General features: G+C 43.9%; 1 protein-coding gene across 6 annotated transcripts in view; it reads left to right on the plus strand.

The window, feature by feature from the left end:
* Positions 1–945: 945 nt before the first annotated feature.
* Positions 946–16,701, plus strand: part of ATL2 (atlastin GTPase 2) — a 39,768-nt gene continuing 24,012 nt past the window's right edge. For 3 of the 6 annotated variants that reach the window (XM_074579119.1, XM_074579123.1, XM_074579118.1), the window contains exon 1: positions 946–1,139. In XM_074579119.1, coding sequence (XP_074435220.1) covers positions 1,079–1,139 — 61 coding nt within the window. In that variant the 5' untranslated portion in view covers positions 946–1,078. Of the gene's footprint in view, positions 1,140–3,316; positions 3,383–4,489; positions 4,711–5,600; positions 5,746–16,701 lie in introns of those variants that run through there. The other 3 variants (XM_074579120.1, XM_074579121.1, XM_074579117.1) reach the window with 3 other exon arrangements.

Genomic DNA, 16,701 nt, shown 5'->3' on the forward strand with positions numbered 1-16,701 from the left:
AGAACCAAACTCTGCTTGTTTTTTTAGATTGCTGTCACTCAAAAGTTGTGTCTCCAGGACCAAATAAGTTAGCATAGCTCAAGACTTTGAGAAAACTGAGAGCGTTACCACGGTGAGGTGGGTTTTGCAAAGCTGTTGTCCACCTCACATGCTGATTTATCAGACAAAATGTGTTGTCCTACCAAGTGACAAGGTCACACCGACCAATTTGATTGTGAAGGTTTACATGACCTTTAGCAATAGGAAACCTCACAGACTAAAACCTTTGTGCGGTAAAGGCAGCGGCTTTTAACAGTGGCTTTAACAGCCGGCCTTTCCAAAGGATGCACTAAGGTTGATTTGGTTTTAGAGCAACAAGACTATTAAGAAAACCCAGAAAAGTTTGGTCCCTTAGGAACTTGTGTGGCTTGCTCTGATTCAGCACTGTCCTTTTGTGTGTCTCCAGCCCAAAAGCAGCAGCAGTGCCACAGCATGCAAGAACTCAAGAGAGGAGTCAGTGCTCCTGCCTGAAGCGCAGAGGGCTTGGGCCACTTTCCTGGCCGTCCCCGTAGCCCAAGAGAGGTGGAAAAGGGAAGCGACGCGCAGCGCAGGGAAAGGTGGGCGCCACCGGGTAGCCTTAAGGGACCAGCGGCGAGCTGTGCTGGGAGCGGCGGGCCCTGAGGCGTTGCGTGCGGCCTTGAGGCCCCCTCAGCAGCCGAGCCTCCTCCGCCCCTTTGCCCCAGACGCCCCGCTGCTCTCCGGGCCCCTCTCCTCACCCAAGGCCCCGGGCTGCTGGGCCGTGAGGGGGCCACCCCATCCCTGGTCCCAGCTCAGCACAGGCGGCGGCCGCCATCTTCTCCGCCGCCGGGCGGGGACCCACCGCGCACGCGCCACCCCCGGGGTGGGTGGGGGGCGGCCGCCCCCTGCGCACGCGCCGCACCGCCCCTCCCCTCCCCTCCCCTCCCCGGGCGGGCAGCCGTGGGGCGCGAGGCCCCGCCTCGCCCGCGCCCCGTGCGCGCGCCGCCGCCGCCGGCGGGTGATAAAAGGTCTGGCGGCGGAGCTCTGACGTCACGGCGAGTTAATTTTAAACCCGGACAAGATGGCGGAGAGGGACGCGGCGCGGCGCGCGGGTCCGGCCCGCCGGCGGCCAGACCCGGCAGGTAACGTGGACCCCCCGGCTTCGGGACGGACGGACAGACGGGTGGCGGCGGGGCCCTGGCGGGAGGCGCGGTGCTGGGCGGTCGGACGGGTCGGCGGGCGGCGGCAGGGGAGGCCCCGGTGTCTCCCCCCTCCTCAAAATGGCGGGGGCGGCCGCCTGCCCCGACGCCCGCCCTCGGTGGGCGGCGGGGGAGCCGACGCGGCGGCCCCGCTCCCCGGCGGGGTCACCCCGTTCTCCCTGTGCGGCTGGGGCCTCCCGCGGCGCGGCCGGCGGCCCGTACCGGAGCGGGGGCGGCTGTGAGTGCGGGCCGGGGGCCGGTGACCTTATTCACCGCCGCCCGTGTGGACGCCGCCTGAGGAGCGGGGGGTGCGGGCCGCGGCGCGGACCGGTGCCGGCGGTGGGCCCCCCCCGGGCCGCTGGGCGGGCACGCTGCTGAGGTCAGGCGGGCCGGAGGGCGCCAGGTTCCTCGGAGCCGCGTCCGCCCGCGAAGGGAGCGGCACCGGTGTTGGTGGGAGAGCTCGGGGAAGGAGGGGGCTGAGCCGTGTGGGCCCGTCGCCTGCGCGGCCCCGGTGCTCCGCCGTCAGCGCTGCTCCTGTGATGGATCCTCTGCTGGCGGTGGGACATGTCTCTGGTTCGGTGTTTAGCCTCGGCTGTGCCGGAGTCTGCGCAGTATGGGTTTTTTTTTTTTTTTAAATATGTTTATTTCTCAAGAATAGCTTAAAAGCTGAGAAGTTGTAACCCCCTCTCTGCCGTGCCCCGTGTGAGGGGGGAGCCGGGAGTTGTGAGGGCTGTGTGGGTTTGAACACTGAGTTGCGTGAGGATTTTAGCACCGAACTATTTTAACGTCTTTGTTGTATAACTCTCACTTAATTTGGAAGCAGAACGATTGGACTGGGGCACGATTAAACAAAATCCGAGCAGATGCCATGTGCCGCTAATGGTTTCAATTGCTTCATTTGCAAGCCAACTAGGGGCTGGGAAATTTAACAGCACTACAGGCTGGCAGGTGTGCAGAGTGGCTACTACTGACTGGTTTTGTTTTTTTTTTTTTGTAGGGAGGACAAGGCAATGCTTCTGAGCATGTGGAAGGGTTTGATTGTGTTTGTCAGCGTTGCCGTTTCAATAATTTAAGAGTCAGTCTAGAGATTGAGGTTAAGATACTGCTTGGGTATTGGTTTCTCTTCCTCCCCATGCCCAGCACTGATGAAATGTCTTTAGTGATTGTCTGTGTTTTTCACCACTGTGGAGTTTAATAACCTCAAAGCATTAGATTATTGCATAACTTTCTCAGGGTCATAAAAGCGCCAGCACACCTGTAATAAATGGCCTTTGAGGTAGCTGTGTCATCATTAGTGGTAGTAATATGCACATGTCACTGTTAAGTTGCTTGCATATCTTGAGTTTGGAACAACTTATATTGATAGGGTCTGCACGTACAGCTATGGGTGATCTGTGCCTGCCTGCAGAAGAGCTTTCTGTACAATGAAGTAAAGCAGAGTGGTAAATTCAAATAGTTATGAGAAGAGAAATGTAACTGGAGAGGCCTATAACTCCTCCTGTACCATTACTAAGTGCTGCTTAACGGCTGTTATGTTCCAGCTTATCCTAAAGTCACTAATGATGTTACAGTTCCTCCTCAAATAATAGCAATAGCTCTGCAGTGTTTCAACTACACTTCTTTTAAAAGGGGGGAGTAGGGTCAAGGAAGGCTGTATTCTTTCTTTTTCATGTTCACCTGCCTGCAACTTAAAGACATTTCTGAAATAGTTCTAGCACAGAACGGTTTTACTTGAACTGTCATGAAAGCATTCCTTTATATACGGCGGTCTCTCCTGGTTTAGGAGGCCAAGCAGCTCTTGTTTGTGTTGGATGGACAGGAATGCCTGAGCCAGGTCTGGCTGGAGTGCTGATACTTCTCGGGTACCTTGTGCCAACTGCAGTCCATGTGTTTTGGTTAAATATCAGTGACTAATGTTTGCTTACTGCCTGTACTAATAAAGTACCACTGACTGGAGAAAGATACTGGAATAGATGAGGGGTTGTTTTCTCTTCTTGTCCTAATAAGAATAGGGACGCTACCTCAAGCTGCCTAGACTGGATAAGAGTGAGTCTGTTGGAGGGGAGGAGGGATGGCGGTTTTCCTCCAATGTAATAACTTATCTCCTGATAGCAGTATCGCATCTTCTCTGACTTTGAGCTTTGCCCAACTGCAAAAACAGATGTAATAAGTGGACGGAAATGCAGGTAAATTAAATTCTGTGTTCTTGTTTTGGTAGTGAACCACAGTGTTAGTCTCTAGCACAAGCTGGATCTCAGGTTTCGCTTCAGCACTATGATATAAAAGTAGTTTTAACTTTGTGCCTGTTGTTAGTATGCTGTTGTACATATTAGCACAATCTGTAAAAGTTTCTAACTGTTCCAAGAACATTCATAAGGAAAACTGCCAAGTTTCACTTAAATCTAACTTTTCTATGTAAGGTGAAGTTTGAAGTTGCTTTTGTTATTGCACTGCAGTCATGAAAAGGTCCCGTCCTGGGGATAATTTTTGATACCCTGGCAGGGCAGTCTTTGCATGGGAAGTTTTAAACTTTAAAATCAGACTTAATGATTTCCTTGTTTTTACTGTTGCTGCATGGTGTGCCTACAATGTGGTGTGCAAACTGCTCGTTTGAGTGCAGTTTTCCAACTTTTTGTTAAATCCTGCATTAACTTCTCAAACTTAGTGTATTAGTATTTTAAGGTTTTGTCTTTAATCTCAACTATCTAAGGTGAACCAGGCACAAAAATATTTTCTAAGCTTCTATGTAGGCAGGCCTGTATTTGTAATTAACTGGAAGTTTTCAGAAGTAGTTATATACATTGGTTCTTAAGACTTTACTCTGACTGTGTCTCTTTCTCAAAACATTTTCAGCAACATGAACTTCTTGAGATGTCCTGGAGGAAAGATGGAAGTAGCTTTCCTTGTTTTTGGAAGGTTGTTCTTGACATGAAGAACACTGTCTCATCCCATAGCTGATTTTGAGGTCATAGTGCTGTGTAGGGAATTGATTTACGTGAATACATTTGTAGGGTTGCGATTTGTATCCGTAATACCAGAACAAATGGATGAGCAAGTTTGAAATAGGTGTGAAAACATCACTTAGATTGGTGTCTGCTGTTTCAAGTAGCTGCAGAGAAATGACTGATATGAAATGAGTGAGGTCTATTAGGACAAGGTTTATAATCAAGTAATTTCTATCAGTAAATTAATGCGTAATAGGGACTAATGTTCTGAGGGCATTGGTAGCTAACTTGTCTGACCTTTAACTTCTGGGTTTTTTTTTCTGAAATAAATCAATATATTTTTTGTAGTGTTCACTTCCAGGAAAGCAAGATTTTATGTGCTTGCTGAGCACGCTTTTTGAAACACATTCAATATAAAAGTTGGAGAAACTCAGAAGGCATTTAAATTTGGAAGACGATCCTCTGTCCGCTTAAGAGATCTGGGATGGAATCTGAGGAATTTGAAGATCTGTCTTTCCTTCCCCATTGCTAATTTTTATTTGACTGAATTTATCTTCTAAGACTTGAAGGTAACACCCATTGTATTCTGCAGCTGTACAAACAAGTTACTGGGAGATGGTCTAGGGTATAAATTAATACTAGGCAAGTACAACCTGTTGGTGTTTAACTGAGTTCTCACTCTGCAGCAAAGCAAGGAGCTTTCCCTCCCCCTTTGCATTTGTGAGAGAGAGGACATGCGCCATTATAGTGCCATAGATGGTAAATTCACATAATGAATTACGTCAGTGGCAAGTTGTTCATGTGCTTACATATCCTAAAGCAATCTAGTTAGTTTGCCTGGAGTCTGTCACTGAGAATTCCATCTGCTCCAGGGGGATGTTGCTCCTTGAGCTAACAAGACTAGTTTGTATCTTATTCTAGCGTGAGAATAGTAGATCTTTGTGCTCAGTATGATCTGTAAAGCTAAATAAGGATCTCCTCTCTTTCCCATTAACTAAACAGAAAAAATAGCAGCGCTAACTTTATAATTAGTAGTAGTTAGTAGCTGGCTCCTCTTTAAGGTTGGAAAAACTTAAAGCACAATGTTTGACACCAAAGATGGCATTCCTAGGCCATATAGCATCCAGGACAGTCTGATAAAAGTTACTTGAGTGAAAGCTGGTAAGCTGGGTTTTGGAATTCCTATTTGATGCCAACTTGATAAAAATCATGAGCAGGGCTAGTAAGAAATAAAATATAATGTGAAAGAGAAGTCCATTTGGGCCTCTGCGGAAATTATTTATGAAAGACCAGCTGCTTTTAAAAGAATCACCCTGCTGTTCTGTCCCCTGGAGGAATAGATAAGAGAACTGTCAAAGCTGTAAGATACACAAAGTACCTTTTGGGAAAGGACTCGGCTTACAGCTCGGTTACTGGGCCTCTATTTACGGCTTGCGTATGGTATGAGGGATATTTTGATATGCATTTGCTAGGAGGGGAGAGGTCTCATCTAATATTTTTTTCTTCTTCTAGATGTATTTCCGGCTTTATTTTCAGTGCAGACAATGAGCAAATGACTGATTGCATTTTCAAGCCCTACATACCAGTGATTTCTGCATGGCCAGGTGGGGTTTGTGTGCTACTGCAAGTCTTGGCAAGTTTCTGTTAAAAGACTGGAATAGCAGCCAAAACCTGGAAGGCAGCGGCATTGAAGATTTGAACTAATAAAATGTTACACAGATTACAGACATGAAGTGTAGAATGTAATTTCCAGTAAATTGGTATTTGAGAGTAGAACTTAATTTGCTCTTATGCAGTTGTTGCTCATGTGAGATCAGAATCAGGTTCCAGTCTGTAATTAGTGTCAAATTGTAATACCTTTTTTTTTCCACTATCACCTTAGAGATTGGCACGTTGAATTTACAAGTTCTCATTGGTCTCAGTGAAGTATTTGAAGTGTCTTTTGAACAATGTGTTGTGTAATGATTCCAGGACAACAAGGCTTTCTTTTTTTTCCTTGGATTAAAAATTATAGAAACCTGTTGGAGAACATGTCTCAACTGCTTGTACTGACGTGTTAGGACTACTTCTTGTTTGTTGTGTGTACTTGGAAAAGTTGTTCTCACCTCTTATCTTCTCAAACAGGGTGGTACTGCTGAGTGGAAGAATAAGTGCAGTTATTTTAACTGTCTCTGTAAACCCAATCCTGTGATGCCTGCAAACTTGCATGCTGTGTCTTATTCCTCTCCCCTCCTCAACCCTTTCTGCATTTTTAGCTCCTCAGGTAAATGTAAGAAAGGGTCTTGTGGCTGTTCATTTGTCTTGGTCTGTGTAGTGGAATCTACTCAGGGAACCTTAAACAATTGGTAAATGAAAGGTACCATCTGTCAATCCTCTGCCTAATGTGGAAGTAATCACAATACTGATTTCATGGGAGGAACAGTCACTTGGAGCACCTGAACTGCTAGGCGTGGAGGTAGAAGTTTAGCTTCCTTGAATGTTTTGCTTAGACATAGAATAGTAATGAAAATGACTGCTGTCGAAAATTAGATTAAGGGTCTTGATAAAACCAAATCACTTAATTAAAACAAATCATCCCGCTTTTAAGAGAAATAATTTCTTAAATACATTGTAATTCTGAACTAATACTAAGGACTTTTTTTTTTTTTTGTTAATGACAGCAGTGCGATTCTAAACATGGCCTTAAAGCTTCCCTCAAGGCAATTATCTTCCAAGCAACAAAGTCTTAAGCTTGTCATGGGAATGAGGGAGGGAATGCAGTACAGAATACTTAAAAGGAGATCTTTCAAAATGCTAGTATGTCAGACTTCTTAGTACATAAATTGTTTGGAAAAGTGCAATAAGTAATGCTTTTGGGGGCTGGGGCACAGAACTGGGGTATTTTCTAGTGCTTATAGTACTATAGAAATAAATAGCTACTGAAAACTTACCACATGTTATGCTCTGAGATTTAAAAGGCAAAAAAAAAATCTTTCAAAATAAAATAATGGTGGTAGGAGCATTAAGAAATGCAACTTCTACTATTAAGCTTAATTCTTTTCAGTGGAAAACTGAACACGCTGTCCACTATGAGCATTTAGATAGCAGATGCGATTAAATACTTGTGGAACCTTCAGATGCTACTAGGAATTCTACTTGTTTGAGAAGAACCTTCAAATGCAATCTGGTGCTTTTAAAGAGGTTGTAAGTTGGCTTGTGGTGGACTGAGTGTTATTCTTAGTCTCACTCCAAGTACTCTGAGTTGCAGGCATATCACTGTTTCATTAATCAAATATCAAACTGAGCTGTTCTGTAGTCTAAACTGTTGTTGACTTATTTCTGTAGTGCATTAAAACTGATTAGATTAAGCTTTTATGAGCTTTGAAGAGCGCTACACTGCTATCTATCTCTGTTTGGGTTCATCTTCTAAACCTAGACTTCTCTCCCCAGTGTTTGTGCTCTATACACTGTAAGGAAAGTTTTCATGGATCCACAGAATGAGGACAATAAACATGACCTACAAAAACTAAAATGTTGGTTGGAGGGGGGTGTTAAACATACAGTTGTCAGTTGTATTTCCCTGTTCCTTCTCCACCAAAGTGAAAGATGGATATTAAATCACTTGTAGTCTCAACATAAGATATGCTATGCTGTCCTGTAGAACAGCAGTTAGATTGACTAGATGTATTCAGACTAGTCCAAGAACTTGACTTAAAGAGAAGTAGTAACCAACTCCCCTTCTGTGTTTGTTCCTTTCAGGAGGATGGTGTGGCTTGCCTTGCCTCTGGGATTACTCTCCTCTTTTTCCCCACTAGGCTTGACTGGCCAGCAGCCACTAGTGTACACGTAACAATGGCATTTGCTGTCCCAGGAAAATCCTGTTTAAAAACCAAAAATGGTTCTGTTGTTAAGACTCTTGTTTTGCTATGGGTGGCTGAGGTTTCTGTGGTAACAAGTGCTGTGAATCATGGTAAAAAAAGCTTAGGTAAGTCTTGAGCCCTTTGAACTGATACAAAGGTGCTTGTTGCGTGGAACTGAGCTACTAAAGTGAAGTGTTTACAGCATCCTTGTGACAACTGATTTTTGAGATCAGAATTCTAATCTACTCTTTAGTAGAGATAGCTTTTAGCCAGGTACAGTATATTCAGTAGGAATGTCCAAGGGAATGCTTCTCTAGTGCAGGAAGGATTACGCCAAGCCCAAGGTCTTCCCACCAGTTATGCATCCTAGCCTTTGTTATTGACAAAACTGAAATTAGTGTTAACCTCCATTTGCAAAGGAAGGAAACCTTGTCGTTAAGTGAAGGTTAACAAATGTGTTGGCTAGCCGAGCCTAAACCTGAACTCTTTCAGATCGAGACAAATCCTTGGCAACACACAGTCCGATCCAGTTACAGCCCAGTTGTCTACCCATCTTTGCAGTGTTATCACATATCACTAAGTCAGTCTCCACATGAATATGCTTCTTAGCTGTACTTGTGAGTTCTGAGAGTCTGGAGAGGTTTTCCAGCTTAACTAGGTTGTAGTCACAAAGCTGATCTTTTCTTCTGGCAGCAGTGCCCAGTCAAGCAGCTTGTGCCTCCTCCTCAATTGTGCTGGTGCAGCTGTTTCGGAGGCTGTAGAGTGCACTGCACATCACCTTGTGTTTGTTCAAGATAAGTTGGTGCCTGGACCAAGGCCAGTGGTGCCAACACAGAGGGCAGCAGTCCTGTACCGTTCAACAGTACAGCTGAACCAACCCTATGCCCTGCAGATAAAGCTCTGTAGCTCCATAATTCTGCTTTTTGCTTGTCTTCAGGTCTAATGCTTGTTGGATTCTTATTGACATGATGCAGTTTGTAGAAGACTGTTCGTATTGGATTGCTTTTTCTGCTGGTTTGGTTTGTTTAGCTGACTTGACTCTCAGCAGCGTCAGATATGTAGCAAAATTAGCAGGAAAGGCAGTGTGGTACTGCGTGGTGCTGGAAATGGGAAAGAGTGGGAGAGCCCTTGTGTGAGTGGGTGGTTAAGACTCAGCTGTGCTACTGAAACAGGCTTGAGGAGGCAGTTACTGGCACTGTCCTGTTGGCAGAATAAATGTGCATTGAGCTGTTGCCTTAGCAAGGGACTTTTGTGCAGGAACAGCAATAAGGCCTGGCAGAGACTCGGGAGTTGTGGAGAATAGGTGCGGGGCTCTGAAGTATATGGACATGGTTAGGTGCAGTATCAATTATTACGGGTTAATTGCAGGAAAGCGATATGGCAGCCCAGGCCTCTTTCTCTATGTGCTTAGCAGCAGGGATTGTGATGAAAACTACTTTTGTCGTAGCTGTGTGAGAAAGGTCTCTTCCTCCAGCGGAGATAAAGTAAACACATGCAAAATGTGATTTGGTTGGTTTGGTGGCTTTTTTTTTGTTTCAGTTCTCCCTAAATGTGACTTGCATGGGGCTTTTTTTCTTGTTTCGGTTCACATTGTTGATCTGGGCGTTAATTGTGTTGGCACATGTTGTTGTGTTTTCCCCCCCGTCACACTTCCCTTTCATCTGGTGGGTGTGTTAGTGATGCTGCCAGGTTAAGAACAGTGGAGAGGGAGGAGGATTTGAAATACTCCATGAAGGTGTCCGAAGGTAGTTACTCTATCAGTTTTGCTAGCTATGTGATCTAGAGAAGGCAGGTTCTTAAGGTAAACCCGGTCTCTCCCTGCGCTGCTCTTTATTCTTTGAAATTAAATGTAGAACTTTTTATTAAAACCGAATTACAGAGTTCAGTGCTGGAAAAGCTGGATGGGAGGCTCTCTTAGCTGCAGGGACTGAAAGGGAGGTGGGAAGCTGAGTGTGAACTGGAGGTTGGGCTAAAAGATCACTATTGCTTAGAAGCTTCAGGTTGTTAGAAGCATGGTTTGATCAAAAAGGAAAAATTAAAGCCTCTTTGGCTTGCTCTGTTCTTGACTTGACAGCTTGTTTATCCTGGAAATGAGTATGAAAACTGGCCCTTTGGCATACCTCCCTGTACAGCGAAAGAGAGCACTTGCTTTGCTTGCTGCTGAGCTCCTCTATGGCCATGGTGCAGATGCAGCTGGCTGACTAAACCTATCCTGGCTGCTAATCTGAAGATCAGGCATGGGGTAATTGCAATTGACATCTCTCACCTTATTCTTTTCTCTCTGTCCTTCTCGCTCAAAATCTTCGTGTGGGTTAGCTGATCACTGTTTAAATTGTCAGCTGCTGACATGAAAAATACATACAAGGTACATAAAATGTAGTTATGGCCTAAACCAGTTAGAAATATTGACTGAGTCTTCTTGGGTGAGCAACAACCTTAAATAAAATCACTCTGAAATACAAGCAGAAGTCTACCTAGTTTAAATCTGTGGCCTGCAAGGATCCGGTTAGCCTGCAGTGTTCACGCAGAGCTTTTGCTTGCCACTTCCAGAGTCCGTGGTGAACTAGGGCATTGTCAGATCTGGTGTATTCTCACTCCTTTCCTCAAGAACCTGGAGGATTGGTAAGAAAGGGGAGAAAAGGCGAGGAAGAGGCCTTTTAGTGCTTTCATCTGCCTTACTCTTAGTATTCTAAAGCAGCATTCTTTGAGGGGGCTGGAAAAGTACTGGTAAACCTTACTGTGGGTAGAGATCCTGTTAGGTCCTTCAGTGAGTGTGCTAATAATAGCTGTGATTTTTAGGCAGAGTGGAAGGAGGATGAGAAGCATGCTTTGTCACTATCCCTACCCTCCAAGTTTTTCCTTGTAGCTATGGAGAAACATCTTTCTTAGTAAGTTCATGATGTGCTTTCAGAAAAGCAATCCTTTTATATTTTTATATATATATAAAAAAATTTATTTTTTTTGCTACTTACTAGGCTGTGTTAGGGTTTGTGCTGCTTCTGTCTTAGTCTCTGCTTATTGGTATTCTCTTGTGTGCATTTGCTGAAAATGGCTGAATTTGAGGGTTGACTTTTTTGCTGCACCTCTTCATTATAATGAAGTCTCCCTCTAGCTTTTCTGTCCCCTTAAATGGAGAATGCAAAATGCATAGCCATGGGAGAGCTGTGTGCTCCTGCACGCATGCAGACCATTCAACAGAGAAGCAGTGTAAAGCACTTAAGAGTAGTAGACAGGCCTGTTGTTTGATTAGTTATGATGCTTCATAGGTATCTAGGTCATCAGAATATCTTCTTTTTCCCTTTCCCTGGCAGAATTGTAGCTTCAGGTACTTCTCGCTTCTGCTCACAGTTTATGTAACAGTTCTAGATCTGTCCCTTAATGTCCCATTGCCCTGAAGGAACAGAGAGAGTTAAATGCATCTTCCCCCCTCCCCTACTCCTCTGTCAGTCTTATTGGATATCCAAACAAGTCTTTGGAACTTAGCTCATCAGTCCTATTTATAGCTGAAATATTCAAAACGTTTAATTATTTCTGGCCTTAAAATGAGCTACTTGGCAGTATTTGCTAGTCAGCAATAGGAAAGCAGTGATGCATTAATGTCTGTGACAATCCCATAGCTTTCATGTGGGTCTTGATGAGTTTATTGTATGGAGTAGTACTCCTAGAGAAAGGGGAGGACAATTTTGTGACTTTAGTGATTTTTTTTTTTTTTCCCCCCAGTAGATGTGCCAGATTTTTTACCTTGTCCAAATAAGGTTTGAAGGTTAACCTATTTTTTTTCTATGCTCTGTAACTCAGTTCACACATGCCTACACTTTCCTCAGTTCACTACACCAAAACAAGAAACATTTAAACAGTTTGTCTCCTTTCTCTCTAAGGAAAATTTCCTAGGTGAAGCTTTGAGAGAATGCATTACATTTAAATGTGCAGCAGTTTCCTCATGATAACGTATTTTAAGCTTTTGATTCAAGCTGTGAACTCCCTCAGATCGTGGAGGTAGAACAAGATTTCAAGCCAGATGGTTTGAGGCTAGTGTAGCCCACTTCAGCTTGCTTTGCCATTCAGATGTGTGTAGGAATCTATTGTGCATCTGTATTGAACTATGAGGGTGAGACTTAGGATAGCTTTTGTATGGATGGAATTGTGTGGTGTCTGTGGAGCATAAGGAAGAAGTTCAGGGATGCTGAGAGCTGAAGTATTGGGGGTACTGGAAGCTTTGATTTAAAGTTGGGCTTCTAGCAAAGTTCAGGTTTCTGTACAAACAAGATATTAAGACTACCATCTTGAAGATATATGGAGTGAAGTCTTTTTAACTCCTTGGGATATAGCAAATGGAAGGACACTCCTATGTTACAGAGATTTTACAACGGTATGCTAATGAAAGTGACTTCTCTAGTCTTTGTTCATGATCCAAGTCTTAAGTCACTAAAAAGCAAATGGCATTTCATTTTATTTTAATGTTGTGCTGTATCTGTGCAGTTGTCTGTGTCCAACCCACTGTCCAGAGAAGCAATTACTAGTTGTCATTCAGTGCTTGTTAATCAAAAACATATACTGTATCTAAAACCAGCTGAGTTTAGCAATTAACGTGAGCTTTTTTTTTAGTCATGAAAGAATGTGAATGATGTGTTTAACGAGCTCAAGCTGTAGTTGGGTTTAAATTTAAAGGTAACTATGTTGGTACTTTATTTCAATAAATGTGCAGGAACTTGCATTTGAAGCAGGCTGTCTCTTATTTTCATAGCACGCAGGTTGAGCTGGCTGTTCTCACTCCCATGTTCTTACACGGCAGGACAAATAGGTCATCAGCTGCTAGCTGTGTACTTGGGGGAAGCAGGAATTAGCTTTTCGCTTTACCTCATACTTTAAGAAATGGGTTATTTAGTTGAGTTTGTTCAGTTGAAATAATGTCTGTACATACACAAGAAGCTACTGTTCTCAAAATCTGGCTTAGCGTTTTAACAAACGGTGCTTGTTCTGGATACTTAGCTGACGAGTGTCATTAGTAGTCCTGCTGTAGTTGTTGCTGAATGGAGTGAAGAGCTTGTCGGGAAACTGGGTGGTAGTATCTTCTCTTGGCTCTATTTGCTTCCATTCAAGTCCGTCTGCTTCTGTGCCTTGCTGTACAGTATAACTTCTCTTGTATCTCCTAGCCTGTTTGACCTGGGTTAGGAAGTGATTATGCACAGTCAGAACTGTGCATTAGCTCACGTGCTCTAATTGAATGAATCGGGTTGGAAGAAGCCAAAATGGAGTTAGGGAGTGATTAGCCTCAGTAATAGGCCTGGATGGGTGGCAGATTTCAGGGACAAGTACAGTTGATGATCTTTTTGCATCAGCTCCAGCCACAGTGGTAGATATGACTGTAGTCTGGAGTGTGTTAGGTCAGTAGCACAGAAGCTTCAAAGGTCAGATGAACATCCTGAAAAAATAAAAATATAGCTATGGCTTTCTGGGCCTGCAACAATGTGCTGCAAGCTCTAGTGCCATATGCTTTGACAAATGAGAGCTTTTCTGTATGTACTATAAGCTTGAGGTCTGGTCTTTTGTGGACTTGGGGATTTCCAAGAGCATTAAGACCAACCCCGTGAGTGAGTTGGATGAATCTACCAGCCTGTCTTTAGTACTCTGGCAGGAGGCAGCGTTACCTGGCTGTCCTGCATGCAGTGCAAGGAGCCACCAGCCATTCCTCTGAAACAACCACTCCCTGAGCGTGGGTGTGCTGGGTCTTTACCCCCATTACTGGGATGGAACTGGACTTCTGAAAGTGTTAAGAGACACTGTAAAAAAACTAACAATAAAAAAAACAAACAAAACAACAGAAGTCTGGTGCTTTGGCTGTCTCTGTAGCAGTAAAGAATGTGTTGTCATGGAGACATAGGGAGGCTGCCATGAGCTTTGCAAGTCCAAATTACTGTCCAGTTCGCTGGAAATGCTTCAGTGTAGGGATGGTCATTCTGTGAATGCCACCTTCTAAAGTTAGTCCTCATCCATTCCTATACTTGATTTGCTGGGACTATTGCAATAACCTAGAGCAGTTTGTGGTCCTTAGACTGGGCTTTAAGACAAATACACTTAAATTCTGAGTTTCAGGTAGTGCACTGTGACCATGCTGGTGCAGGTGAGGAAAGGGAGGGGGTAGTAAGGAGTTCTGAATTTCATTAACTCCTGGCCTGACTAGACAGTGATATCAGCATGCTTATTTTATGAACTACTTACAGAACTTACAACAATGCTTCTGCAGCTTTTGCAGAAAACTGGACTGTGAAGTGTGACTTCTTGTCCTGACCATTGTTTTGAGAGACTTCTCTGAAAGTAGTTTTTGGAAGCGGAATGTGATCCTTCCCAGGATGCTGAAGCCTTTTAGAAAGGCTTCCAAAGTACTCCAGTGCTGCCCAAGATGGTGGCTACCCAGAGTAACAGGGTAAGCAGCCAGAAGGTAGTATAGAGGACCAAAAAGGTGGTGACATCTGCCTAGGAGCATGTGACAAGTTAGCATACGCTGATTATGCTGCTGGGACGAGCAGTAACACTTGTTCTACAGTTAACATGCTTAACTTACTCAATGTCTGTCCTGCTAATTACTAACTAGTTCAGAATCTCTTGAAGGGAAGGGTGTGCTCTAACTCAAGCGTGAAGTTATCAAACCAGCTCTTCTGGATGGATCAAGTTTCATTCACAGCTGTCAACACTATAGTTCTCCACCCTCTGAAGTGCTTGATTCATGTCAATGGTGATCTTTTCTGTAGGTGGGTTGGCAGCTTTCAGATACATTAGACTGGCTAGTCAAAAAAACCCAACCCCAAAAAACCAACTCGACCCAAAACAAACAAAAGAGCCAACTTGATACTCTGGACTTGACTTTGCAATTTCTGCTGGTAAGTGAAATCTAATAGGAATTGAATATGGCCTAAGATGAATCTTCTTTCCTGTCCCCTCTGAGCTAAGTGAGCTCCGGGGGTGCAGAATTAATAGTATTAATATTGTTGTTAATCGTACAAGCTTTTAACAGGCATATTGTGTGTAAGCTCTTGATAGTACTATCTACTTGTGATAGGGAGAATCTGCTTGTTTAGAAACAACTAGTGATAAAAGACCACTGTACATGTTTGTTCGGAAAGCTTCTTGGCTTGAAGAGGCCAGGTGGCTATGCTCTGTGCTGGTGGAAGGGTGTTGCTACAGCTCGCGCTTTGAGGTCTGTTAAAGTTCTGATGACTTCCAGGTAGGAAAGGATGGTTAATGTCAGGCTCCAGGTGAATGAAGAGAAGTTGTGGATGTTGCTTCAGACTACGTTACAGTCTGCCTTAGTTTACAAAACTGATACCTGACTGCAGCTGAAGTGAAGTATGTGTTTAAATAAAAGAATATGAGGCTGTTTTAAGTAATCAAGTTAAACTTGTTGCCTGGGGAATAGGTAGAAGCAGAGGCTTTGATACATTGTGTGGATATCTGTTTGCTAAAACAGGGACATCTCGTCTTGGACCTGTCTAATCTTAACGTATTTGTCAATAGAATTATTCCCTTTATGTTTCCAGGCTGTGACACTGAAGGCTTTCTTTCTGACTGTCAAAATCTTCATACCTCACCTGGGCTATTTTCTGGCATACAAAGGATGCTATCTGTATGGGACAAAAGCTGTTTTGTAAGCTTTTTCAAAAAAAGAGGGCTTGTTTAATTTCTGGGAATACAAAAGCTTTAAGCCAAAGGCGAGAGGTTTTTTTTTTCCTTCTGAAGTGGTGACCAATATTCTATCAATGTAGCTTGTATAGTTTAGTATCCTGTTGACAGCTTTTTTTCTTAAAGTTACTCCTTCCAGTTGTCAGGCTGCTGGTGCAATTGAATTTTTTGGCTGGCTTTGTCAACCAGTTTGAGTTAGAGTGGTGCTAGGGCCTGTTCTGCACACCCACTTGGTTAGTGTTGGAGTTTAGTTCTAGCTGCTTAGGATTTAAGCATTCAAGTTACTTCATTTTCAAACCAAGTACTACGCTAGCTTAATCCCTTCAGAGCAATTTTTTTTTATTAAGATTTAGTTCCACTGGCTTTTGAGGCAGCACAGATTCAATGCTTAGAAATGAAGATGTCCCCTCTGATTTGCAGTGAAGTGAAATGTTGTTAGAACTAGCTAAAGAGACAGCCGCTGGAAAAATTCCAGGGTCACCATGTTACCAGTTTTTCAAGTTCATGATAATAACTCAAATGTCTCATTACATCCACAGAACAGAGTGCATTGGGGCCCTGTTCATAAGTCTTTTGCTGAGGATGGTATCTAGGATGCAAAGTCTGGCAGAAATGACTTGGCAGGTCCTGTGTGTATTGGCAGGGTCTGCCATGAACAAATTAAACTGTGATGCATCCCATGGTGCTTCATGACACATCCCTGCAAGAGAACATTGCTTCTGGGCTGCTTCCACAGGAAGCATGGGGGCCATGTAACATACCTGCATGCAATGCATCAAGTAACTGGAGATGGCCAGTTCTTGGTCTTCATTAAAGCAGTGCTTGGAAATGCAAGCATGACTAGCAGTCCAAAGTACTTAAATTCATACGGTGATTTTTCCACATAAGTAACTGCTAGGAAGGTGCCTCAGTCAGGTTTGTGCACAGGGAGTTCTGATAGGATATGGCAAAATGTAAATCTGGAGTTTTACAGATTTACAATCTGTAAATTGTAAGATTTGGAGGCAATTGGAGGCAATTCTGTAAGCACAAAACTGCTTCCAG

This window comes from Larus michahellis, chromosome 3 (genome assembly GCF_964199755.1).
Source record: "Larus michahellis chromosome 3, bLarMic1.1, whole genome shotgun sequence".
Classification (NCBI taxonomy): Eukaryota; Metazoa; Chordata; class Aves; order Charadriiformes; family Laridae; genus Larus; species Larus michahellis.